General features: G+C 34.6%; 3 protein-coding genes and 1 long non-coding RNA gene across 4 annotated transcripts in view; 1 reads left to right on the top strand and 3 right to left on the bottom strand.

Moving 5' to 3' along the window:
* Positions 1-518: 518 nt before the first annotated feature.
* LOC134264978 (sterol regulatory element-binding protein 1-like) lies at positions 519-7,638 on the bottom strand. The gene is made up of 16 exons (XM_062747221.1): positions 7,480-7,638; positions 6,256-6,818; positions 5,706-6,125; positions 5,427-5,544; positions 5,191-5,316; positions 4,895-5,086; positions 4,563-4,750; positions 4,194-4,437; positions 3,919-4,085; positions 3,423-3,585; positions 3,125-3,328; positions 2,876-3,008; positions 1,857-2,022; positions 1,426-1,596; positions 1,103-1,214; positions 519-919 (listed from the first exon to the last, which is right to left on the bottom strand). The coding sequence occupies exons 1-16, from the start codon at positions 7,589-7,591 to the stop codon at positions 684-686; spliced, it is 3,315 nt and encodes a 1,104-aa protein (XP_062603205.1). The 5' UTR covers positions 7,592-7,638; the 3' UTR covers positions 519-683.
* A 3,269-nt stretch (positions 7,639-10,907) lies between these two features.
* On the bottom strand, positions 10,908-22,871 carry LOC134264976 (uncharacterized). The gene is made up of 9 exons (XM_062747219.1): positions 22,554-22,871; positions 14,881-14,976; positions 14,674-14,805; positions 14,317-14,562; positions 14,040-14,183; positions 12,924-13,096; positions 11,987-12,143; positions 11,534-11,839; positions 10,908-11,141 (listed from the first exon to the last, which is right to left on the bottom strand). Exons 1-9 carry the CDS (start codon positions 22,717-22,719, stop codon positions 10,993-10,995), a joined length of 1,569 nt encoding a protein of 522 aa, XP_062603203.1. The 5' UTR covers positions 22,720-22,871; the 3' UTR covers positions 10,908-10,992.
* On the bottom strand, positions 16,769-20,517 carry LOC134264977 (uncharacterized). The gene is made up of 3 exons (XR_009991665.1): positions 20,390-20,517; positions 17,232-17,338; positions 16,769-17,031 (listed from the first exon to the last, which is right to left on the bottom strand). It is a non-coding gene; the product is annotated as an uncharacterized LOC134264977 (long non-coding RNA).
* A 1,550-nt stretch (positions 22,872-24,421) lies between the features above and the next one.
* Positions 24,422-27,285, top strand: part of LOC134264973 (sequestosome-1-like) — a 3,457-nt gene continuing 593 nt past the window's right edge. Inside the window, exons 1-6 of the mRNA XM_062747218.1 lie at positions 24,422-24,757; positions 25,179-25,277; positions 25,552-25,835; positions 26,200-26,383; positions 26,555-26,980; positions 27,262-27,285. The exon at positions 27,262-27,285 is cut by the window's right edge and continues 593 nt beyond it. Of these exons, the coding sequence (XP_062603202.1) occupies positions 24,589-24,757; positions 25,179-25,277; positions 25,552-25,835; positions 26,200-26,383; positions 26,555-26,980; positions 27,262-27,285 (1,186 nt within the window). The 5' untranslated portion in view covers positions 24,422-24,588. The remainder of the gene's footprint in view (positions 24,758-25,178; positions 25,278-25,551; positions 25,836-26,199; positions 26,384-26,554; positions 26,981-27,261) is intronic.

The raw sequence follows: 27,285 nt of genomic DNA, 5'->3' as shown, positions 1-27,285 counted from the left end.
CACAAAGTAGGGAGTTAATCCTTACATTGCAAATCCCGCTGCAGGACATGGGGACAGATCCTTTGGATTAGACTATGTAAACTCATGAAGTACTGTATTGCAGTAGGTGCTGGCACAATCAAGATCCCTCAACACTCAATGGTTCCGAGTGCCGATTATAGCTCTAAAATTTGCACTGGTGGCAAGTGGACATCTCAATATGAGCGAGAAATTCTCAAAAGGGACACTTAAAATTTGAAAGTAAAGAGATGTTTTAGTTACCTTTGTCAGTTCCCAAAACAATGCAGGTACACTTGTTATGTTTGGTTCTCTAGGTTTCAATTTCTAATCAATTACTCAATACATGTAAAGGGTATAAATGGTACAATATTATATCTGGTTTTAAATTTGTATGCAAGTTAAAAAGAAATTTACTTAAAAAATAGCGAATATCCAAGTTTGCAAAGGCTTGCTGAGTAAGAAATCTAAAACCAGATACCATACCACACAGCACTGCAAACAAGATGAACAATATAAATCAATTTGTATATTTTTTTTAATTGAAAAATATTCAATGAATTCATGATCATGATGACATATGAATCAAAAGCACTTCATACACAAAATTCTTCACCAAGTCTTTGACCCAAATAAATAACCCTTTCATTCTAATGAGGAGTGGAGGTATCACAGTATAAAATTCACTAACACAACACTGTAGCCTGAGAAACCTTGTCCTCAAACTGCATGATCATCTGTCTACAGTTCTGTAGGGATTTCTTGTCGCCCAGGAATTCGTACATTTTGCTGGCTTCAGATATCAAGGCTATCCTGTCGTCGTTACACGGCAGCATGTTTTCTGGGAGGTGTTTGCCGGCCATCAATAAAGCTTTAGCCTGATCTCTGTCGGGAGTGTCACTCTCAGAGTGCTCACTGCTTCCTGTAAACCAAATCAATGCATGTTTTTATTAACTGAAACTACGTATAATTCACTGGTATTCATACTGAAAATTTTAACTGCAGAAATACTTGACTAATTTCATTTGCATAAATTGAACAGCAAAATTAATGAATTTTAAAAATTTAGAATTCTCCTACAGACAAAAGCTTTAATACGACTTACCTTTATCAGTTTTACTTGGGTGTCGCCGTCTGATACTTCTGTCCAGGAGCTGCTGAGTTCTAGTGGGACTAGCACCTGCCATCAGGCGGGCTGTGGCTTCATGCAGGAACACCTGTTCAAAATCAAAAATTGTCTCATTTAGGACTTGAATCATCTTTTCATATCATTTCCATATCAACTCACATGGCTTGATCTCGTATACAGTATGATACTTAAGTTACCAATCAAACTTGCTTTCTTTAAGTTTTCAGTGATACAAAAGTTACCGATTTAACCTACTTTCTGCTAGTTTCAATGATACAAAAGATACCAATATAACTTACTTTGGGTAAAATGTTTTTATGCACTTGGGCCAGTTTTCTCAAGCTATTCAGGTCCTGCTGGAAGGCTATCATTTCTGTCTGTGAAGCCGTGGTAGAATCCTCTTTACTGCTCTTCTCCCACAGTTCTGTTCTTGTAGTCAACAGCCAGTCACAAACAAGAAGCTGAAGAAACTACAAAGAAAATTAATCATTTTACAAAATGCCAAACACAAAAAAATGAGAGAACAAATGTTTCAAAGATTCCAACTCTTTTAATATGTATCTGCAACCAGTTGTCATGAGGTACCTCCATAATTGCTTTGCAGATGCATTGCACATTTTATTTAAATGCAATGCAACTACAATGCACTATGGCCACACCAATTCACTTCTTGTCCAAGTATAACCTGATATAGAACTCTACAAGACAAACATACTTAAAATGGCCTTACCTGTACAATTTGTTCATTCTGTTTGGAATATGACAGTTTCAGGCTCTCTCTCAGTAGACGACCTGCTCTGTCACATTGGCGGATACAATGAGAATATCCATGAGTATTTGTCATCATGTTTCTTCTGGCACGATAAGCAACCAACACAGCCTTTGGCAAAGGATCACTGCAAAATAAGAAATAAATTAGCTAACACTGTCATTTATGCTATTTGGCAGAGGTTATATTTCAAAATGTGAGAAAATTAGGGATGTCAAAATTGTCAATAATTGATATTCGAATATTCGATAGGAGTATTCGAATATATTCGAATATTCGATAAAATAAATACATTTTGCATCATTAAATATATATTTTCACTCTCCTGTCAAGCAGTATAGGTTTTATGCCATTATTTTAGAATAAAAACTCTTGTAAAGTTTGGAAAATGCACTACAATTATACATATATTTTTAAAATTATTGAGTAGTATACATCCAAAATGGAATGATTGATTTTTGAAAATTCAAAAGATTCTTAAATATGTTCCAGATTATATTGCTCGTCCTACTAAAGTCAACACTGATAACTCCTACCAATTTATACCAAGCAGAACAAGTATCTAATGGTGAAATATTAAAAGCAATTACTTTTTGCTAATTATAATACCCTGATAATGATTTTAATGATATTTAAATAATCAAGAAGTATGTGTGTTTACTGTAAAACTGGGTCCTTACAAAAATACTGGCTAATTGTTAGTACTGGAAACTATTATACCACTAATTAAGTGAACAAATAAATAAATTACTCTAATAGATAAACTCTTCACACCTTTAAGGTATTCCAAGAGGAGTGTTTTTTTTTTTTTTAATTTTGTACAAACTTGATTCAATTTCTAATAAAACTTGCCAGGTTTTCTCTCTTTTTAATGCTTGTATCCTTAAAAACGAATATTCGAATCACAAATTTATATTCGAATATCAACTCATCGAATGAATATTCGAATATTCGTTGACATCCCTAGAGAAAATACATACTCAGACTGTTGAAGTTTCTGGGGGAAGGAGTCACATATGGGATACTGAGCTTCCGCATTTTCCTCATCTCCCACTAACCAGTTGATAGCAACAGTGACAACAGATGACCACCACTGCCCCAGTTCATCACCACCTGAAATTCCCCAATAATCAAATCACTCATGATCAATGCAATTCACATATCAAGTGCAATATTCCTGGAACTTGGAATTTTGATCTATATCTTTATTTCAAATCAATATTATTTACCTGCAGTGGTGCCAATGCCCCCTTCTGACAAGTTGACTGATTTGGTGGTGGAGGTGGCACTGTCGGTCAGTAGCTGTGTGTACAATAACACCTCTGCTGACTGAGTAGGTCCCTCCTTACTTCTGGTTGGATTGATCAGTGAAAAAAGAGCCTTCTCCAACATGTATTCTCTGAACATCTGAGCAACATGTTCCAAAGGATCAGCTGAAATGTCAATAGCAAAATTTTATTTCATTGCTTATCTTTTAAAATGCAATACAAAAGCTTTCAGACTCATATTCCTTTGATTTTAAAGTACCTTCACATCCAAGTGTGGTAAAGAGGCTATTTTTCCCTCCAAGTGTCCACCTCCCCCTGACGAAAAACCTGTAACCTTCTGGATGAGAAAGCCACTGGATGCTGGGAGGTAGACGATCTCCACTTGTTAAACAAGCTTTCCTAGCACAACTCAGCAAGTATTTCTACAAGAGATTACGTGCAGCTTCTTACTTAGTGTACTCTAATAAATATATCTCATGAATTTATATAATGTTAATTGAGATATTTTCTATAAAAAATTTTCATACAATATTGTTCTAACAAGAAATGTAAAGTATGTAAAGAGGCACAACTCAAATTCCTTTTTTGAACTTGGAAAACAGGAAATTGAGTTATTTTTCTGTTCAATGTCATGAACATGGACCAATGCTCAAGTTTTAACATGACACAACTGTGACTGAGAAACTGTGGTTACATTATTTTGATCTAATTGAAATATTTTAACAAAAGAATGTTCTCCCTTTGAAACAACTTACTGATAAGAATTTCAGTTTCCATGGTAAAGTAGTTTGCATTCTTATTGCACATGTTGCATAAATCTCGGCTAACTGAGTCAAAGGAAGGGCCTCTCCTGCAGCCTCTGCCATGTTAATGGCGCTCAAACTCAGATTCACTCCCCACCAGGGACTGCCAGGGATATGACCTAAAATTGGCAATTTTTTTTCTTTATAAATAAGGAGATAATTTTGAGATAAGTAATGATACTAGCTTTTTTCAATTTTATGAAAATTCATCAATTCTTAAAAATTACCTGACAAATGAAGTTGGTTCAATTTATGATAAACAAGTGCTGCATTTTTGGCTGATGTGTTGGCATCATCTTTGCTGCGCACTGCTGAGGGTTTAAACAACCACTTCCCAACAAGTCTGTGTAGAAGATGTCTCATAAAATTCCATGCAAGTCCAGATACCAATTCAAGTTTTGAGGTTGGCAACGGTCTTCCCAAGCAAGCTAAGCATTTTCGTAGCTGGTCTGTTGCCCAGGAAAAATTACCCTGTGAAACAAACCAAACTGTAATTATCGCATAACTCTCTCTCCTGCAGATTACATTAAACAGCATTCACATGAATATGGTTAGGGAATAACAGGAAAATCATTAAGACATTATTAGTGTGATACCTTTTCCAGGTGAGCCTCTGCCTGAGTTTTGTGTCTGTAAAAGGACACTGCTGCCTCTGTATTCTTTTTCACTATAGGTTCTCCAAAGACCAGAAGCTTGATCAGCACACCAACGCAGATGACACCATTAAGAACCCACATCAGAAGCGTGGGGAACATCCAGTCCCACCAACCATTTGTCTCTCCATCTACAAGAACCATTTGTCAGTTAAATATTTGAACAATTCCAAATGTAATATTTATTATTTTCGCGAGTTTCTTGAAAATCTCTAAAAAGTGGAGTTTTGTTAACATGGATGAAAACCCAAGGATTTTTTGTACATTGTATTTACCATTGATATTCTTCAGTGTTCTGCCAGCATGTTGCCCAATGTATCCATCACTGTTTGAACTTGAACCAATCAAGGCTCCAAATGGGTTGAACGCCAACACTGCGAACATGAACACGCACAAGACCATCCTGGTCTGGTCTCGCATGGTGTTCATGACGTTTCCTCCAGAAAGACTAGAATCCGACTGTGAATCTACAAGATAATGAAACACAGATTATAAACAATGTACAAACATGCCATTATGGGTACATATCTGTCAAGTTGAATTATCTGCAACATTACACAATTTCACTGACCTGATTCATACATGGGGCTATTAGGAGGGGATTCTCCATCACTTCCAAAGTGAGTAAGATGAATGGGAGATCCTTTCTCAGAACTTGGGGGTGTTAGTGGAGTTTGTTTCAACAAATCCTCAATGTCTAAAAATTTAAAACAAAATCATAATGAATCTGATCGTGGATTGGATAATTCATAGGTCTAAATATCTGCAAAAATGTATGCTAATGAATGATTTGATTTATATACTTACTACTGTGCTTTGAAGCAGCCAACTTAAGAGCCATGTTCTCTTGCTTTAGTCTGTTGTTGGTGTTAACCAAATATCGGATGTAATCAATTGCTTTCTTCAAGATAGCAGATTTGTTCAACTGTAAAAAAGATATTGCTAGAAAATGAAAATGGGCACTGTATAATATTTAGCGTAACTTAAAACAAATCCTCAAAAATTAAAGTTAATAAGCCAGGATTTTAATTTAGAACTTTTTTTTCTTTCAGAGATCTGCATATGCTGCAAAAACAGATTTTTTACCTTAGCTTCTGTGCCTGCAACCAAGTCCTTCAGCTCTGTGATTTTGTCGTTGATACTTAATCGATAACGCTTCTCGATGGCATTGTGGGACGTTCTCTTCTCTCCCTTCTTGGGTACTTTATTGGGGTTGTTGAGGCGATTGATGGGAACTTTTTCACTGTCCACCACCTGAATAGGAATACTAGTTACAACTGTTTGTACCTGAGGGACGGTAGTGGTGACGGTTTGCTGGGGGGTCAGGGTGGTTGGAGAGAGGGAGGACAGGGTGACAATGTTAGGGGTCGAGGACACCACTTGTGACTGGGTGGTGACATTCTGTGCTTTGATGACTTGTGCAGTCTGTGTCGCCGGTGGTGGTGATGTTGAAGCAGGAATGGCAGATATGACAGGCTGATTCAGAGCTTGTGACTGCAGTAAAAGCTGAAATAAAAGGTACATATGTCACACATCTTTACAAAATTTGTTGTAAAACAAATTAATTCTTCAGTTCTCAAAACTTTGCACGTTCATTTTATCATTTTCTTGGCCTGAATTTTCGAATGGCCATTACCTGTTGCAGTTGCTGTAAGCTCACTTGTTGCTGTTGAACCTGTGGCTGGGGCTGTGCAACAACTGGTGGCGACTTTGTGGCTGCTTGTTGCAGAATTAATCTCAACTGCTGTTGTAAAAGTTGGGCTTGTTGTTGCTTCTGTTGCTGCTTCTGCTGTTGCTGTTGTTGCAATAGCAGTAACTGTTTTTGCTGCTGAACAAGTTGAACTTGTTTCTGAAGTTTTAATGCAGCCTGTTGAAGATTTTGAGCACTATTGAAATGGGAAATGTTCACGAGGGGTGATTTGAGAGTATCCCCTCCCACTGTCTCTAACAAGTCCACACCCTCCAATCCATTTAAACTATCAGCACTGAAGTTTGCATCACTTAGTAACACACTCGAGTTAGCACTGTTCAAATTTGACAAATCCAACTGCTCATCAAAGGACAATTCAGGTTTCACTGGCTCCTGCAAGGGCTGACTGTCCATAAAACCCTCTGCCTCTGGTTTTAACAAATTTAGCTGGCCATCAAACAAATCGTTCTTGGTTGAACTTGTGTCACATAACATATACTGGACAATATCTACAAAACAAGACAAATATCAATCCCCCGTGTATTCTATAATTTGCATGTGGAAAACAAAGGTCAGTACTAGTATGCGCAATATACATAATTACACATTCTCCCATTACCACTGTTGCATCACTCTGAGACTGTCACGCTAAATTCTTTCTTGGGTTCTCTGAATATGTTAGAGAACACCATTCATGAAGTTAAAAGCTAAGTTATAATATTTAGTGTTTTGTGAAGTTTAAGTCAACAATTGATAAGTGTCTGCTTTCATCACCTTCTTATCTTACATGACTACTCTTTATTTGATCACTTTTACAAATTCACAGAACTACAGCTCATCGGGACAAAATACTCGGAAACACTGAGAGTGAGATGGGATTTTCTTGTCACAGAGAGCTACAGGTCTGCGAGCAACCTCAGGGCACAACCCAAAACCACTGCACCCACCCACCCACCCCCCATACACTGTCAAATACAAGTGTGATAAAAGAATTGACCATTACTTCTTCATAGTTGAATATATACACCTAGTAGATGTATAAATATACAATACAAACATATTTATTTTGAAAGTGGTATTTTTCTACAAAACGGAAAATGTGCCATGCAGATGCACTGACTTTTCATGCTGGCTAATCTATTAAAAAAGCGAAATTCCATCAAAACTTACCATCGATATCATCAAGAGCTGCACTGTTAAGATCGTTAGCAGTTAAAAAATCATTTCCATGGTCAACTAAACTATCTCCGGCTGGAATCGTCCAGCCATCCACGTTCTCCATGTCTAAATGAGTTGGATGTAGTACGGTAACACCATAGGCCGATAACCAATCAAAACAACGCATGAGATGGGCTGATTTTACGTCATGGCATGTTTTTGTAATTTGCATAATTTATTCAAAATAACCCGGAAGTGAAACGAACAAAATATCAACAAGACGAAAATAACAAATCAGATTTGATTGAAAATACAACGAGTTACGAATCAAAACTTGTCAACACATGCATTTACTGTAAAAGTTCTTGTTTTGATCATTCATCCAGAGACTTATTTATGCCTCTGATTCGACAGTTTGTTAAACACGTGATAAAAGCTGTGTATAGACCTACATGGTGTTCATGCAAATCGCACATGTTCGTCACATGGGTCGATCGACTAATTTCAAATTAATATATATAAAATTATTATGACACAAAAATAACAAATCGGAAACTATTTTTTAATAAACCTCATCAAATTAATAAATTTACATTAAAAAAAAGGGGGGGTAGTAATTTATATAATTTTTCAAGTCTGACTTTTGAACACGTGATATCACTTTTATATCTTGCAAATCACGCATGTTCATCACATGTGTAGAGGATTTTTAATATCCACATGTTCATCAGTTTTCTTCATGCAGTACAAAAAAATTCATGTTAATTACCATATATATGCATTCCATTATCCTGTTATCTGTCATGTAAACATATACTAAAAGAGCAATCTTTTATTTCTTCCTTCACAGATTCTGATACATTACTTTACAATATATTCATGTATATATTTTCTGTATTTTAACATTGAGAGAGATGCGATTTTTTAGAGAGAGAGAGAGAGAGAAAAGAGAAAGGATAGAGAAAGAGAGATATTGAGAGAGAAAGAGAGGAAATTGCCAGATTTTAGCAATCTTTAGGAAATGTAATGATTTTGCACCTCCACCTGCACGTTTTCGAATTCGGATCCCTTAACCAAAAATCATGAAAATGGTTATATTATGTATATCTACACTAGACTGATCTACACTCAGTTTCATATTATTACTTTTTTGCTCATAAGATACGCTATATATATGTACTTCAAATTATCATAACCAAAAGTTTTCTTCATTTAATTTTAAAGTAATTTTTTTAAGTGATAAAGGAATTTTGCAGATGACAGCTAATAATGCTCACACTTTTCACGCTGACATACTTTTCTTTATCATCAGATTATCAGCAGATAGCATCGTTTTTAAAATGGCGGCATTGACATCAGAAAGGTAAAAGATCTCGGGAGCTCAACCCCCCTTTTCTACTTGTTTAAATTTCATTGCCAATGCATCAGATTCTTTTGATATGATATGTTTAGACATAAAATGACTTATATATACCGGTAATATTTTTGATTTACTGGATCGGGCGAAATGCATGAAACCCGAAGAACACCATAACAAACAGATAAAAGTAACACTTTCAAATATTTTATATGAAAAAATGATTTAAAAATAAAAAAAAATAAAAAGTTCCTTAAAGGAGCAAAATCCAAATCATGACAAGGCCAATAATCTTAAATACATGTATCTAAACATAACTTCTCTGACTAATTTTTCTGACGTCAAATATATGCATTTTCTAAATCTCCATTACATTTTAACCTAATTAATTCCTATCCGAAAATCGAAATGCTGTAACCAAATTCCTGGAAATGAACCGTAAATATGTTGGATTCTGACAGTTACCCCTTATTTATTCTGAACCAAGATGCTCCTTTATTTCTTTTAACAATTATAAGAAACTTTATTAATTTTACATTTATTATATAAAAAAAAAAAAACAGATTTATTGTTACTTCATTAATTACATGTACATATATTTAATCAAATTGATAATTTCATCCATAACACTAAAAATATTATTGAAACAAAATATCAAATAAACAAAATAAAACACACAGATACAACATGTATGTACAATAACATGTAAATAGGGCAAATCGCGACCTTCTCTGAGCGTAATTTTAAATTGTTGTACAGTATTTAAATGAAAATGGGGAAAATACCAGGCTTATTAGGGATTAGCTTACAAAATAATACTTATGAAACAATGACAAAAATTGAAACAAAACAATCTAGCTCATATGAATGTATACAATATATAAGACAAAACAATCTAGCTCATATAAATGTATACAATGCATAAATATATAGTTACAAAACTCCTACAGAATCAATACAGGTCTTTGGCTTTTAAAACTATTTCTCTAAACCCTTATGTATGATACATCAAATATTATTTTCCCCTGATTTAAAGCTGCTTTTCATGGGTTTTTCCTAGCTTATATATGTAATTTAACAATCAATTCATTGAAAAAATAAAATGTAATAAATTGATATCGAGAACGTACTTACGAAAGACGAATAGGGCCACATAAAAAAATATTTTTATCTCGTAATTACGAGAAAAGATCTCGTTATTACGAGTTAATGATCTCGTTATTACGAGAAAAGATCTCGTAATAACGAGAAAAGATCTCGTTATTACGAGTTAATGATCTCGTTATTACGAGAAAAGATCTCGTAATAACGAGTTAATTATCTCGTTATTACGAGAAAAGATCTCGTAGTTACGAGAAAAGATCTCGTTATTACGAGTTAATTATCTCGTTATAACGAGAAAAGATCTCGTTATTACGAGTTAATTATCTCGAAATTACAAGTTAATTATCTCGTTATAACGAGAAAAGATCTCGTAATTACGAGAAAAGATCTCGTTATTACGAGAAAAGATCTCGTAATAACGAGAAAAGATCTCGATATTTGAAGTTAATTATCTTTTCTCGTAATTACGAGATAATTAACTCGTTATTACGAGATCTTTTCTCGTAATAACGAGATAATTAACTCGTTATCACGAGATCTTTTCTCGTAATAACGAGATAATTATCTCGTAATAACGAGATCTTTTCTCGTAATTACGAGATCTTTTCTCGTAATAACGAGATAATTATCTCGTAATTACGAGATAAAAATATTTTTTTATGTGGCCCTATTCGTCTTTCGTAAGAACTACATGTATATAAAATAAAAATATGACAAAATGATTTCGTAGCACCCTTTTTAGATGAAGAGCAAAAAAAAACATTAAACTAAAAAAAAATTCCAAGAGCTGTAGATTTGGTAAAATATAACATGATTTCCCGGGCCTGTTCTCAGTTAAAAGACAAATAAAATAATAATTTTTTTTTACAAAAAAGAAAGAAAGAAAAGAAATATAAGAAAGAAAAACACAACAATACAACATAAATAAATAAAAACAACGTGAATTGAAAATAAGAACAACATACATGTGTTTACAGACATAATAGTGTAATTCTCTAAATACAAAGTCCTTAATATTTTAACATAATCATACAAAGTTAATCAAACAGAAATAGATAATCCATTTATTTATTTTCCTTGGCACTTTTCTGTATGATATCCAGCACCGTCTCGATGTCGCCATCTTTTTCTTCCAGTAGACACTGTAACCATCCGCCATCATTGTGGAAACCCATTGACATCATTTCCGTTAGAGAATCGGCAATCTTTGGATCTATAATTAATTAATTATCCACAGTTAATTAATCTAACACATATTATATTAACATGTTATTGCTCTACAATTTTAATTGAGTAGGTATATACCCTGGTAGACAATTTGTCATGACAATATTTTTACATATATACATAAATTTAGTTTATCGTGTTATTTTGAATATCAATATTGTAATTTCATGCAAATATTATAAAATTTCACACAGATAAAAATAATTTAAGAAACACAAAATACATTAATGATGATGCTGATCTCCTCATCTCCGAAATGATATTATAAGACATACATATATCAAATAAAATAAAAATAAATATGTCTCTTCAGTTTTCATGCTTTTAGAATAATCAAACTTACAAACATGATAATCAAGAATGTATAGTTTAGCCTACCACTTGGTGGATCCATCATTTTAAAACCCAGGGAATGTTCCGCCTTCAGCGGTTTGTGGGCGTGGCAAGCACTTGCTTCCGGTTCCTGTTTGGCCTCACTTTGAGGAGTGTCACCCTCTACAAAAGTCCATTGTCCGTCATTTTTGGACGAGTCTGTCCCTGCTGCAGGACCATCAACATCTATGTCAGAATTTCTATTTGTTTCCGATTTAAATTCTTTTGGGTCGTCACATTTTTGTTTCGAACACGATCTATGGGTTTCTCTTGATTTTGATCTTTGGTCGGTTGGTGTTGAAGCAAACATTCCTAAAGTGCAAATAATTCAAATTTCCCTAAGCTAAGACTGGGGGATTCAAGTTAGTTGTCATTCTTTATACATTTAATATGAATTTACACTTGATACTTTGAAAATTGCATACCAGTCATACTAAAATAATCTGCAGAAGGGTCTACCTGGAAATATTTTTGGAAAGTTCCTCCAAACAAAGTTCATTGATTTCAGGAAATCTTCTTCAAAACTGTGAGCCCCATCCCTTTCTTTTCTTACTCTGTCGCCATCTTCATCAAAGTGTTTTTCCAGATTTTGAAAAACTTTTTGAAAAGGAATACTCTGTTCGAATAAAAAAAATAACTTCTTAAATTCAACTGAGAATAGCCTTATGATACAATTTTTTCCTGTAAATCACCTTTCTGTCTTGCCCTGTGAATTGGTTCACAGTTAAGATATTGAAATCCCTAGAGCTTTGACATTATGAAGAAAGGACAAGGTAGGGTTTGACCCCTTTCTGGCCCCTGATTTGGGGTCTTTTAGAATGATGAAACATTTTGTAAACTGAAACCACTTATCACCCCTGCTCAAAAATGAGTATTTTGGTTCTTAGTTATGGGATACACAGAGGCCACAGGAAGGTAAAAATATGTCAATTTCCAAATGTTCTCATTTTCATGCAAATTTTAATCAATTTTACAGCACATTTTCTTTAGAAATCATTGAGCACAAGCTTGCCTATCTACCAAATTTATATACGGTGTATTTCATACACTAGTATCAGATGCATCTTTTATGTAAAAATCATGTAGGCAAGCTTGTTCTCTATGTTTTCCGAAGTGAAAAATATCTCAAATATGACGAAAATCCATCAGAATTGAGAAAAATTCGGTAAAATGTCCCATTTCTTCACCCTCTTGTGTCCTCCATGTAAGCTTTGAATCAAAATTAGTAGTGTTTTTAAAACAAGCATCAATTTAAGTTCTTGACTACAAACTAGCTATCACAGTTTTGACCATGTTCTGATTTTTACATCAAAAAAAAGGGGCCAGATTCAGTGGTTACCATACCTTGTCCTTTCCTTTGACTAGGTAGGTCAAAAGAGTGTTTGATAAAGTATACCTCATTTTCCCCCAAACACCTGCTTATACTATGGACCCCTCGTTCCATACAATGTTGGCAGAGATTGACACCAGAACGTAGAGGACATCTGTACCAAACTTCCTCTTCAGACAGGTGGTCAGAACAACCGGTACACTTCAGTCCTGATCCATACCGAATCTGTCGTCTTGTTTCTGGTTTAGAAATAGAAAGCAGGAGAGTATGTTTCTCAATAGGAGAGCATATTTCTCAAAGGGAGAGCATATATATAATTTCAATTCAGTAAATGTTTTAGACATTGTTTCTGATTTATAAATATAGAGTAGGAAAGCGTTATACCCGGTATCTCAAAAGGAGTTCTAACATATTTGATTTCAATCCTGTTTCTTATTCAGAAAATAATACAGAGTTGGAGAGCATAATTTTTAATTAGGAGAGCAAATTTTAGTCCAACCCTGTGAATGGTTAGGAAAGTAAATCTGAGTATTCACTTGATAAATAACAACTAATGCAGGACAATGTATGAGCTTTGAAGACTTATGTACATGTACAACAAGAAAAAGCCATATTACTTTCGAGAGTAACTTAACTTTGTCTTCTGTTGACAGAAAGAATAATTCGAATAATCTTTCAATGATTTATTTTATTAGATTTATCATTTCAATTATGTTGAAATATATTATGCTCCATGTTTTTGTACTACACATGCCTTTGAAGCTCTTTGATCATAAACTTCAGATGGGATGAGGGTGAATTAGGTTATATGGTCAAATTAAATCAAGTAATATGATAAACAAAGAAGGGCATTCGAACAAATATTTTTCGTCAAAAAAGCCAAAATCCTGCCTTTTTTTTTTATAGGCACGAAATTCATTTACGCCTGCAGTCATGTGCTGTGCTCACATGAATTTTTCGTGTTTAAAAAACGTAATCTATATTTAAAAAAAGAGCATTTTCCAAAGGGCAGGATGTATATATGTTCAAAAATATACAATTTTGTCGCAAATATGTTTTATTACATGTTTAATTTGTTCAGCATTTTTTTTAAATTTTGATCATAAATGTAGATGAAAGATATAATATTATACATTTATTTTTAAAATGTATACATTTTATTAAAATAAAAATTGTTTATACTCGAAATATGTTCGTCAGAAAGAATGTCTTCCAATACGTCGTCTATACGGCCATCCTTTTCTTCTAATAGACGGAGGAGCCATCCGCCTTCATTGTGGAATCCCATGGCTATCAACTGCTGCAGGGCTTCCTCAATGTGACTACCTAAATTCAAGCAAAAAATTATAAATTAATACAACATTTATTCATACTTCTTATTCGAACTAACTAAATAAAGGGAGTGTAGAGTATTCCTGAGATGCCTCTATTTATAGAAAGTAATGTTCGAAAAGCTAACTTGATTTAGGATTATTTTCTGATGGAGGTGATTTGTGGGTTGTTTCCTGTTTCATTGTTTCTTTTTCTTCTGTTTCAGAATCTGGGTCGTGTTTGCGCTCTGAAGTCTTAGTATCCTGATCCCCGACGACTTCATCAGAGTCGGCTTTAGTTGACTCATCTCTTTCGTCTACAGGAGTGTTGTGGTGTATGACGTCATCAGATTCCATTTGAGCACTGTTCCTTGAAACTTTGCTGCCATTATTTCCTGTAAATTTCGATTATGTATACCCACTTGTAATTAAAATTAGGAATTAAAAGGGTACATGTATTCAAAAATGAAACTTAATATAAGTAAATCATGCATTTTGTATATTACCAAGCGCAGTCATATAATCAAGAAATATCTTTAAACCGGCTGCAACATGTTGCATAAATTCAACTCTTTCAATTTCAGGCAGTTTTGATGCAGTTGCTTCAAAACTTGATTTCTGGGTAAACGGAGTGTGTACTGAAAAACGAAAAAAAAAAAGATTTTTAACAAACCACCATTCCAGATGTGTTGTGAAATATAATAACTTCATACCTCTCACGAATATTTTCAAGAACCCGTCATCGACATTCGTTGTAAACTCCGACATTTCTTCATCCGAGGAAAATGACACGAAGTCCCCATCTTCATCTAAATAAATGAATGATTGAATAAATACCCGGTAAATAAATAAATGAATAAAATTAGTTACATACTTCAGCTTCTAAAGCTGCAAAGTCAGGTATGTAAACAAGTTAAAGACGCGCGTTCAAGGAAATCAAAAACCAAGAACATGCATGCAAGAAATAACGTACTTGAAAATAAGCGTTTGCTTTGCAGGAAATATTCGATTACGGATTATCTAGGACGTGGGTGATATTAAGTACGGCTCCGTGTAAAAATCATGCAGAGGGTGATTCATGGGGGGTTTCAGAATTTCTTCAAACTTTGCATGTTGGTAGAGTATGCTAAGATACTCCCAAAAAAATTATAATTTTTTTTTAATCCTGCCATTGGTATCCATGGCAACCGATAAACTGTTTTGGGCAAAAAATGGCTGAAATTTCCTCTAAAAACAGGCAAAAATACCAATAATGAAGATTAAATGAAAAGAAAACTAAACAATAAAACACATTTATGTTTATTTCTTATTAAAATACAGCATAAGTAGTTACTATCCATATCTAGTCAAAATATTTTTATGACCAGTAATGTGTTCTAATTTTAAGCTAAAAAGGGGAGATAATCCATATTGGCAAAAAATGTAAAATATCCATTTTTTAGGATTTTTATCTATCAAAAATTTCTAAAAACCCCACAGCCAAACTAAAAAGTCATGCTAGTTTCATAGAGACTATAGTCTAAAATCAATAAAATTATTAAAACATTTTTGTGCAAATGATTATTAATTTCCCAAAACAACTGATGAATTTTGTACAAAAATGGTAATTTCACTTTTTTGGTCACAGTCCAATATATATGCCATATATGTTTGCATGTAAAAAATAAATAGCATTTCAAAACCATTTTTTTATATTTCCATTTTCAAATACAATTAAATTATTTACTTTTCATAATTAATCCAAATATTACCACGTCCAGTAATAGTTTTTAATTTTAAGCTGAAAAGGGGAGATAATCCATGTCGAGAAAAACTGAAATTTTCAATTTTTAAAGGATTTACAGCTATATTATAAAAAATTTAAAGAAAAAATACACTACAGCCAAACAGAAAGGCAGTGTTTATTTCCTAGACACCATACCTTATGGCAAATAAAATATTAAAAACATTTTGTGCAATTGATTATTAATTTCCAAAAGCCATTGAAGAGTTTTATACAAAAAATGGGAAATTCACTTTTTCGTCACGGTCAAATAAATGTCATGTATATATTTTATATGCATGTTAAATTATAAATAGCATTTCAAAACAATTTCTTTATAGTTCTAAATCCAAATACAACACAATTATTTATTTTCATTAATCAAATTATATCTACAGTATTATTTCTAATTTCAAGCTGAAAGGGGGAGATAATTCATGTTGACAAAAAAGAACAAAATATCATTTTTTGAGGATTTCAGAAAATAAAATATATCTATGATTTAAAAATAGCCAAACAAAAAGGCTGAGTAGGTTTCATAGATACCATAACCTATGGAAAATTAAAAAAAATCATGTGCACATAAATCATTGTGATTAATAATTTCACCAAAAAAAGTAGCATTCATCTTTTGTCAGAGTCCAATATTTACAACATGTACACACGCCAGTACATGTCTACATGTAAGAATATCAGTTTACAGTTTAAAATAAATTCCTTTACATTTCCAAATTCAAATACAACACAAATTATTTTTTTCATTAATGAACAGTAAAATGTAAAAAACATTTGAAAATATTAATCATATTAATATTGATTACTAGATACACTTATCATATAGTCATTGTATATTTAAACACAATTTTTAAAGTTTTACATCTTTGTAAGGTGCAGTCATGCCACTCAGAATATCACTAATCTCCCCTGCTTCTCTTCTGTAGTAAGTGACTGTCCTTTGTTTATTAGCCTCTTCTAAAAGCACTTAAGATCCTTGGGAAGAGAATTGCTGCCTGATTAACATTATCCAAAGTACCATCATGGAATCCACTGAACTCTAATCTCTGCTTTTTGACAGCTTTAAATATCTTATTTTCCATTATTCCTAAAATAATAATTACAATATACATGTACATGTACTTATCATTCATCAATTTAGAATTCTTTAGTTTATGCTACATTATTATTAAGGTACTAAATGGTTATTTTGATTTTATGAATTACTTTACATGGAATATCAAGTTTATATAATGCAGTAATTTCATTAAAAATCTATAAATGGTTGCATGACATATATTCCCCCACCTTTGGAGTCTTATTAGTTGGTGGTGTTCAATGATGTTTTCTTGCTGTCTGTAATAAATAGTGTAACCTTTTCCTTCAAAACCATGATGCAGCCCATCGCATACATTCTGTGAAAATAAAATGGGGTTTAATTCATCTAAAAAACAATAATACTAATTTATGAAATACAGTAAAACAAAGTTATAACAAAGTCACCGGGACCTATGAAATTACTTTGCTACATCAATTACTCGTTATATCCATATTTGTTAAATTTATATACTGTAAATCACTTTTTATTCACGAGAACTTTATTTTCGCATAATTACGCGAGACAGTGTGCTCGCGAAAATTAAATTCTCGCATATAAAAGTATTCCTTAAGATTATATAGAACAAGAGGCCCATGGGCCACATCGCTCACCTGAGAAGCTTTGGCCATTCTGTTCTTTACCAGATTTCCCCCTTGTAATACATATTGTGACCCCACCCTACCCCAATGATCATAATTTAAACAATTTGAATTCTACACTACCCCAGTATGCTTCCACATAAGCTTCAGTTTTTCTGACCCAGTAGTTCTTGAGAAGGAGATTTTCAAAGATTTATTCTGTATATTTCTATGTAAAACTTGGATTCCTTATTGTGGCCCCGCCCAACCCCCGGGGGTCATAATTTGAACAATTTAGAATCTACACTACCCCAGGATGCTTCCACATAAGTTTCAGCTTTACTGGCCCAGTGGTTCTTGAGAAGAAGATTTTTTAATGACCCCACCCTATTTTTGTCTTTTCTTGATTATCTCCCCTTGCGAGGGGATATGTCCCTTAATTTTAACAATTTAAAATCCCCTTTACCCAAGGATGCTTTGTACCAAGTTTGGTCAAAATTGGCCCAGTGGTTCTTGAGAAGAAGTCGAAAATGTGAAAAGTTTACAGACGGACGGACAGACAGCTAGACAGACAGATGGACAGACGGACGGACGACGGACAAAATGTGATCAGAAAAGCTCACTTGAGCCTTTGGCTCAGGTGAGCTAAAAACCACAATTTGTGAAAATTTTGTCTCATTAATCAAGAGTCAATGACTATCTCGCGAAAATTTAGTGATCTACAGTAGCTGGGGATCTAAAATAACTTCGCTACATCTGTGAATTCGCTATATCCGTGTTCGTAGTAAACGAGTTTTGCTGTATGTGAAATATCTTTTCTACTAGTGTATTTTTCATCATTTGCAATATGTCTCCAGTTTTAACTTAAGTACAATTTAAACAGAATCTACACTACTTGAGGCTTCTTCCAATGACTTCCATATCAGTACAATATTAATCATGGCTTTGCTGTTCTAGGGAAGATTCTCCCCTTTATATTGCAATGTGAAACTTTGATCCCCATTGTGGCCCCATCCTACCCAAAGGGGGGTTTAACTTAACCAATTTATTTATAGTGACATCACCAGAGAAATGCTTCCATATCACCACTTTGCTGTTCTTGAGAAGATTTTAAAAGATTGTTACTTAAACCATTCCAAGTTTTCTATCTATTTTTTTAAGATCCATGTGCACCTTGGTTTTGAATCCCATTGAGAAAAGCCCTTTATTTTTCATTCAAAAGTCATAACCAAGGTCAAGTCTTTGAAAAGTTTTTCATTTTCAGTCGGGTGTCAAATCTGTAATCTGTTACAAATCTGTTTGCCTGTGACAAAGTTTGTGCATCTCAGGCGGTTGAGTAACAGTTATTTCAAACACTGCCTTAACCATACCATCATACTTATTCGTGCCTCATCGCACATAGGGGAGTGCACAGTAACTTAAACAGGTTTAGACGACAAGATTATCTGATGACACATCAGCTTAAATTTGCATGTAAATTGGCTATCAGTTTTCTTTACATAGTTTTAGACAGCAGCACAAGGTGCACAATTATCATTTAACCCCTCAATCAAATATCAAAAGTATAAAGACATGCAAACGTCACAAGGTTTGTACGGTAGGTATTGGAAGCAACTACAGTGGTACCTCATTTATCCGGACGCTTTGGTTCCTAGTCAAATTGTCCAGATATGTGAAGTGTCCGGATACCTGAATTACCAGTTAAACAAGACAAAATAACGTTAAAAATTTTCGTTCCGATGAAAAATCGTCTGAATACTGAAGCATTCGGATATCTGGCGTCCAGATATCTGAAGGTTCACTGATTTATCATCTAAAACTACAATTTTAAATGTGAGCATTGAGCAGTGTCTTTGGAAACTAATCTTTCAATTTTGGCTGTATAAAGTAAAAAAGAAACTCTACTGTTTTTGGTGATGAGGTAAATAAAGTATGCAGTAAATCGACAAAAACCGTGTGTCACTTCTGATTTGTATTAACAAATAGTAGACTGTCATGCTTGGGTACTCATTCAATTAATTGTAGAATGCTAGAGTAGAGACAAAAACATTGTGCTGAAAATTACCTTCCATTAACGGTAGTGTACCCGAGCTCTTAAGAAAATGGAAATTCATCTTTTGCTTAATTAAAAGTATACAACAGCTGCAATACTACAAGTATCTATGATTTTTCCTTTTTATTAAAGACTCATAATACATTGTCATATAGGACTTGTAAAATACTTTTGACTGCATATAAAAAGCTTTACCAAGCTATTTTGAATAGATTAATAGCGAGTGCAGCAAGGGTCGCATAGTGATGCACGTAACTGCGAGCTCTGATGACAATGCCTGGGCAAAGAGAAAATTCAGACTACTGCACATTCATTCCAAAGAATTTTTTACCGCAGTAATTTAGACCCACATTTGCATCACTTCATACACAAACTCTAAAGCAACATTCTCGCGAGAATAACAACAAAAGTTAAACGAATAATAAACTTGTCTTGATTTAATGAATTTATTTGTTTATTGCAGAAAGATAGTCATAAACTGATTGAAATCAGCCTTGTTCAGGCTTCGGTTTGCTAAAGCAACATACAAACGACGTCAGAATCTAATATGCACCGAATGTCATGTGCGGATTTACATGTCTAATCTAAATGAAAATGGATAAGTATATGCTTTCACCCTAACGGTCGCACCGTCAACATATTAAAGCTACATAGCTACATAGCTATTTCAAGCTACAAAATTAATTATCTTAAATAATCAAGAAATTGTTCTGCAGTGTTCTGGACCTGATCTTACCTGGTCAAATGTAACTGTCCAAATGTAAATTATCTTCCCTCTCCAAGTCGAGTAAGCTGACAAAATCGGACTGCCACCCCTCTCTGGGAGTTAACTCTTGGACTCTGGTGGATTACGTAGAATTTAAACTTCTGAGATAGATCACAACGGTGTCAGTAGGCGAGTACCATTTCGAGAGAACGTCAACAAGGTCAAATATACTAATCAACATGACACATGGCTACACTTTTGCCCGAAAACTATGCCTAATCTGTTCTTGTTGAATCCTTTCAACCAATTTATGTCACTTCACACATATTTTTGCAATAAACATCACAGGATGCATCAAAATACCTTTGCAGCGTACAGCGAACCATGGAGGCTGCCATTTTTTTTTTACTAGCGCCACCTATGTAAAATTGCAAAGGGAGATAACTCATTTGAAGAATCTTGACAAATTCTCGATTTTAAACACCTTGTATCTTTTCAATACTTCGTTTGCACAAAAATATTAAAGTAAATTTTTATTAAGCCTTCCATGTTCACTTGAATTATGTATTAAGTTTTTGTACATCTTCTAGGGTTTTAAAGATATTCTTTTCTGAAATAGGCATTATTTGCACACTATCTATACAAAATTACACCTCAAGTACTTCATCCCTGGCTATATGAAAAAAGAAGAATTATAACAAAATCAACTGTTTTTATCCATTTTAGACCCAAATGAATATATTAAACCCAATTTTATTGAATTTGAACATGGTCGATGAATCACCTTTTCTGTACTGTCTGCATGATTTTTACACGGAGCCGTACTTAATTGCACTGTACTTGATTCTCTGCATTTACTTGGAATGACCACAATCATATGGTTAATATACTAAAGGAGAGTGACACTACTATATACTGGGCGTAACTTGTTAAACAACACTCCTCGTCAGACCCTTGGGGATCCATGAGGTTGACAACGAAAGTTCAGTTACGTATTACAACGTGTAAAAAATGTGCTGCTTCTAATACGGTATAGGCAGTGACACGAAGGGACAGACAGACGTAATGTACCCTAAAATGTTCATCAGTAATTACCGGAATAAAAAATAAACGGGATTATTTGCAAGAACATCCATGATGTGTAGCGACTACTTGACACACAGGAACTACCCCATCCCATATGATTACAAATCCAATAGGTTCGTTTTTTAAGCACAAAGCACGACTTAAAATATATTTTTTCTCCCACTTGAGCTGGAAAATTTCAATTGCCAAATCTAGCTGCATGAAGTACCAAAATAATCTGCAAATTCCATTACAAATACATGTATGTTGGAATATAATTATAGCTATTTCATGATAGGAAGATTTCCTTTCGCATTTTAAAATACTTCCCTGCTATGTTTCTAAATTCATTATTTCCCATCATATTTCTTTATTTGGAACAAGAGTGAAATGAACCAAAATACCAGAATATTTATCAAATAATCGGGCGGAGCGGGAGGGGGAAGGGTCCGATCTTACTCCTCTACTTACTCTTTTTTAAACGCAACTTCCAGGCCTGTTTACCCATAACGTTGTCTTTCAGTATTTTTGATCGTGAGATTTAGCATTTGCCAGTAAGATTTTATTTTCCATCGATTTTACATATATTAATGGAGAACAACTGCTTTTCCGATTACTAAAACATGGTTTAATAACAAGGTCTTCGTCATTTTATCTTTTTTTTTTAGCGATTTAAAAGCTTGAAACTGAGACAGATCATATACTCAAAACTAACTGCTTAATTCCAAACAAATGTATGTCTTATTTCCGTATTATCACAATAGCAAAACGTAAGACGTATTTTGGACCAAAATTCTGTAAGAGTAAACAGGTCTGCAACTGATTTAATTTATAAGAAAAAAGGGGGGATAATTGTTATTTTCACACTGCAAATCTAAACACCTGTGAATATGTCAATTTCATTCAACAGATACGTGTAAATTATGGTATTTTGCCGTTGAAAATTAAGTTTTTTGAACCGCGTAAATTAACCAAATCTTTAATTAAACAAGGATTTAAAAATAATTTTTGTTCATATACCCGTCAAGCCGTCAGATAGCTCCCAGTTGACTAAAATGGCAATTTTAGATTGAAGGCCTGCACCCCCCCCCCCCTCTCCCTCGTGCACAATTAAAAAAAAAAAAGTCACCTTTCCAATGAAGACTAAAATGTCTGTTGAGAAGCTCGGGAAAGGTGACTTTAATCTTTTGGTACAGCTGATGGAAGCTGGTGGTCGAGGAACACAAAAATCTCCGTATCTCTGGCAGTCCCTCCCCTCCAAACACCTGCGCTTTCACCGTCCAGCACGCGGCCATTTCACCCTGCTAACTTGAAATATCTTGTTGACCGTGGTCGTTAATGAAGTGTTTCCTTGTTTATTGATGAACACAGGCTTTAAAAGCTGGAAAAATATCTCAGTATTTCCTCTTATTATATAAGTCTGCGATCATGATGAAAATTTTAAAGTGTATTTATATATCCATACATGTAAATAGATTGTCAACAAAGGAAATGAAGGCAAATAGGAAATTAAAGTGGGATTGTTTTGATTTTTTTTTGGGGGGGGGGCAGAAATCATACTAATGACAACTGATCGAAATGTAAAATATGAGGTACGCAATGAAATTATGTAATAAAGAATCCGTGAAAGTATACAGTGTAGTTAATTTGCGGATTAGAGATGCTCGGTATACCCCAAAACCTAACAGGCGGCTGTATACGGTTGGGCGTAAACTTTGGGAAGGACAGACAATCTCATCACTATATACCCCCCCCCCCACACACACACACCTACCCGGCTTTTCAAGCGGGGATATAAAAATATAGAGAGGGGACTGATGTTCAGTTTTGTTCACTGGAATTTTTCCAAAATGTCTGGGTTTCTCAAATGGAAACCCACATTCATGAAATTAAGGTATTCTAAACTAAATTTGGGCTCGTTTATTTTGGGATTTGATGATATTTAAGATTAATTCAAATTATATTTCATGCATATTTTAGACGTGTTCGTAAAATCCCTAACGTTTAATCGTCAGAAGACCCGTCTGTCTGTCCGTTTATCTAATTGATATAACGAGTTTCCCTGTATATAGGTATTGTACAGAGTGAAAAGTATCTATAATTTCACCAGATTTTTATTACATAACGTCGGAAGCATATGGAAAAGGGGGGGGGGGGCTAAGTGGAAAAAAATCGAACCTGGAAAAATCTTGACAAGCAAAAAAAAAAAAAAAAAAAAAAAATGTTATATTGAAGAAGAAGAAGAAGGAAAAGAAGAATAAAATGTTATATTGTCCAAGTCCAAACACGAAAATCCTATTCCGCGGTGGGGGTAGGGGGAGGGGAGGCGAACTTCTTTCAGAACCATTTTTTTTCTTCCAAACACTACCACTACATTACCCTTCTTCGACTACACCGCAACGTGCCTGTTGAAAGTGGGGGGTTGGGGAAAACTACTCAAATCTTTGAAAAAGATGCGAAAAGCACTGATATGTGATATATGTTTGCTTTGTAAATTATATTGACCACGCGCCTGTTTATCATAAAATAAATTCAGTTACATAGAAAAAAAATTCTTTGTTCCTCTTGAAAATTACGTAATTTACATGATCATTTATCACTTTCATTACCGATTGAAGGGTATATTGTAAAATATTACCAGTAGTTTTTCTCAAACCTTTTGTTCATCATTAATAATTATATTTTAAACGATTTTAAAAGAAAAACTGCGAAACTGTGATCTGGGGAGGTAGGAGATAGCATCAGTAGAGACATAGCTACCATGTTTCTGATATCAGTCAATAATGACCTCCAAAAAATCTTTTTTTTCAGGGGAGAGGGGGGGGGAGTCTATACAGACTTTCAATAAAATCCGAACGAGAAAGTTTTATATATGCAGCTGTAGCGGAAACGGAATTCCCAAAATGATCTTCGTCATGCTGATATGCAGGGAACTTTCTCGGAGTTCTAAAAATAGCTATGACATGACGAAATATGTTTTGGTTGCATGATCACATGATCATGATATTGTGGATTTGACGGCTCCTATATAAAGCTCAACGCGCCTCCATAGCTAATAAATTTCACTTGGTAGAATTGGAAAGAGGTTCGAGGAAGTTGACAGAAGCTTTTTGTAAAGAATAAACTAGTTGTCATCCGCTGATTTCGCGAGAATCGAACTCAAGATGTCGTTGACAGTGAAAGCCTTTTTGATGAAAGATGGTAACGAGAAGGCCGAGATCAGGCGCTTCACGGTCCCGACCGACGTATCGAGCAGCTTTGATTACCTGCAGAAAAAGATTGCCGACATTTTCCCAGGACTTGCCCGTGGCAATTTTTCCTTGTATTGGAAAGGTAAGATTTTGTATTTTTTACAAAATTAAAAATATTTAACCTGAAATTAACACGAACAGTGTATACCTGGTGATTTTTTGTTTTCTACCTTAATGTGTTCAGATATTTTATCGATCTACCTTATACTCTTAACTAACCAACTATAACACTGAATTAATGTTTGTACGTGTAGTCATAATCACATAAACTGATCACTAAACTATGAATTATTTGTTCCATAAATTGAGAAATAAAATCTACAAGTTTAAGATTTATGTAATTTTTGGTTTGAAAGTCCTCATTACAAGGAAATAATCTTCTTAAATTCTTTTGGCAGAGTGTCAAGTTCCAAAACTTAACATCTCTTTTATAACAGCTATTAATAGAATCAATATTTGAGGAAAACCTGAGAATTAAGAGTGATTTAAATATTTATTTTTAGATGAGGATGGAGATTTGATTGCCTTCTCTACCGGAGAGGAACTGCTTGAGGCTTTGGGATTTGTCGAGAATGGTCTTTTCCGTGTTTATGTTAAACCTAGTAAGTATTTGTGCACAGAACAAAATTGATTTAATTTATTTTAGTAATTTTACAGAGTATATATATTTGTGCATGCTTAAATTTTTATGTGAAAAATGATAAATAAAAATTTTAATTAGAAAAACTATTACGGTAAGTGTAATATTATTTATAGAGACATTACATTTAGAAGAAAAATAAATGTTTGAAGAAATGTAAGTCCTAAGTTTGTTTTATGTACTATTTTAATTGCATTTTTCTAGACAAATTTTTAGAGGTTTGACTTTTCTTATAGCTTCCCAGTCCACTGGCAGACCCAGTGGAAATGCCCCACCCCAGGAACACCCTCGCATCATATGTGACGGTTGTGATGGAAAAGTGATTGGAAAGAGGTACAAATGTACTACCTGTCCGGATTATGACCTGTGTGAGTCCTGTGAGTCCAAGGGTATCCACTCGGAGCATAACTTCATTATGTATGAAACCCCTGTCCAGTCAGGATTTGGTTTCCCCTTCTGGGGGCCCCAGAGACCTCAGGGACCTTGTGGACCCCACGGACCTCAAGGTCAAGGACCTCCAGTAAGTGTGTCCAAATGCAATTAATTATGATCAGTGATAATTTAGCAATTTTAATTAATTTGGCATTTCAAGATGGCAAAAAGGGTTGTAGAAAATTTGCAGGTATCAATAATTCACAGTCAAAGCAGAATTTTTTTTTACCATGATTCAAGATTACAGTTGTACTTAGGACTAGGTATGTCAAAACATCATTACCTTCAAGACCATGCTTTGAAAGTCCCAACCACATAGAGTTTTTATGAATTTTATTCTCCATATCTTGAATCATGGGATATTGATAAGTTCTCCAGAAAATGAGGTTTGACTGTACATGTACAGAGCTAGCAATGTTATTTTCATTTATTGATGATGCCTCTCATTTTAGTGTGCTCCACCCCATTTCTTCCGCTGGATGGAGAGAATGGCAAGAAGACAGCAGAATAGACAGAATGCCGGATGTCCCTGGAGTGGGCAGAAGGAATACGAGGCTCCCGTTCCAGATGAGACCAACCCTGAAGCCTTCCTACAGTCTGTTGGTCAGTCAGTGGCTGACATGTTGGATCCATTTGGTGAGTCATTTCTTTTCTGCTTAATTACAGTAAAACATGCTTTGTGCAAGGGATGCATTAGAAAAATAACAGTTTGGGGTGTGGGAAGGGGCAAAAATCAAACATTGCAAAATATGTAATAGTAAATCTTAAAAACAAACAAAAAATTGACCTTAGAATCTCTCCTTGTAGGAATAGATGTTCAAGTGGATGTGGAACACGGTGGAAGGAGACGCTGCGCCCGGGGACAAGGCAGTGGATGTAGAGGGAAGAAAGGCTGGAAATGTGGACAAGGGAAATGTGGAAAGAAAGAAAACCAGGAGGAGAAAATGGAATCTGACAAACCGGAGGCTGAGCCAGAGGTCCAGAAGACACCAGAGGAACCGACTCCCATGGCCACAGACAATGCCGACAAGCCAGAGACTGACGGTCCACCCACCAGCAGTGGGAATAAGACTGACGCTGATGTCAACAAAGACACCACAGAGACTGTCAACAAGGACTTTGAGGCCTGGACCCTCCTGGAGGATGGCAATGGGTCGGGAAGAACCCCTACCCCTCAGGCCACTGCCCCCATGCAGGCCCCTCCTGCTGTTCAGCTGATCTATCCTCCCACAGGTAAAAATTATTTTTTTATGCCCCAGGTACATTACTGCTTCTATTACTGTGTCAAATTTACAATTATTGTTTGGAATTTGCACATTTGACTACAAGTTATAAAAGGAGGTTTTTGAGACAAGAAAGTCTATACTTTTTCAGTACATATGTATATACCCATTGGACATGCTGGAATGCATATTTTTGTGGCACTGATTTAAAGTCCGTGGTGTTGGTGAATTTGGAAAATTAAATATGTTTGTTTGTCAGAAAGATTTTATAAAATCTAACATTTCTTGCAGATCCTAAGATTGCCACTGCCCTGC

The sequence above is a fragment of the Saccostrea cucullata genome, unplaced genomic scaffold, assembly GCF_032062105.1.
Source record: "Saccostrea cucullata isolate Sc308-1 unplaced genomic scaffold, CSIRO_AGI_Scuc_v1 ctg324, whole genome shotgun sequence".
NCBI lineage: Eukaryota > Metazoa > Mollusca > Bivalvia > Ostreida > Ostreidae > Saccostrea > Saccostrea cuccullata.
Note: the sequence above shows the minus strand (reverse complement) of the source record. Positions and strands in the feature narration are given on the sequence as shown.

Coding starts and splice junctions, on each gene's coding strand:
- LOC134264978 (XM_062747221.1), bottom strand. CDS start 7,591: ATGGAGAACGTGGATGGCTGGACGATTCCAGCCGGAGATAGTTTAGTT. Junction 4,751..4,894: donor AACACTGAAGAATATCAATG/GTAAATACAATG, acceptor TGGTTCTTGTAG/ATGGAGAGACAAATGGTTGG. Junction 1,215..1,425: donor ATAAAAACATTTTACCCAAA/GTAAGTTATATT, acceptor GATTTTGAACAG/GTGTTCCTGCATGAAGCCAC.
- LOC134264976 (XM_062747219.1), bottom strand. CDS start 22,719: ATGGCCGCGTGCTGGACGGTGAAAGCGCAGGTGTTTGGAGGGGAGGGA. Junction 14,977..22,553: donor TTTTAGTCTTCATTGGAAAG/GTGACTTTTTTT, acceptor TCATTTATTTAG/ATGAAGATGGGGACTTCGTG. Junction 14,806..14,880: donor CTTGAAAATATTCGTGAGAG/GTATGAAGTTAT, acceptor TTCGTTTTTCAG/TACACACTCCGTTTACCCAG.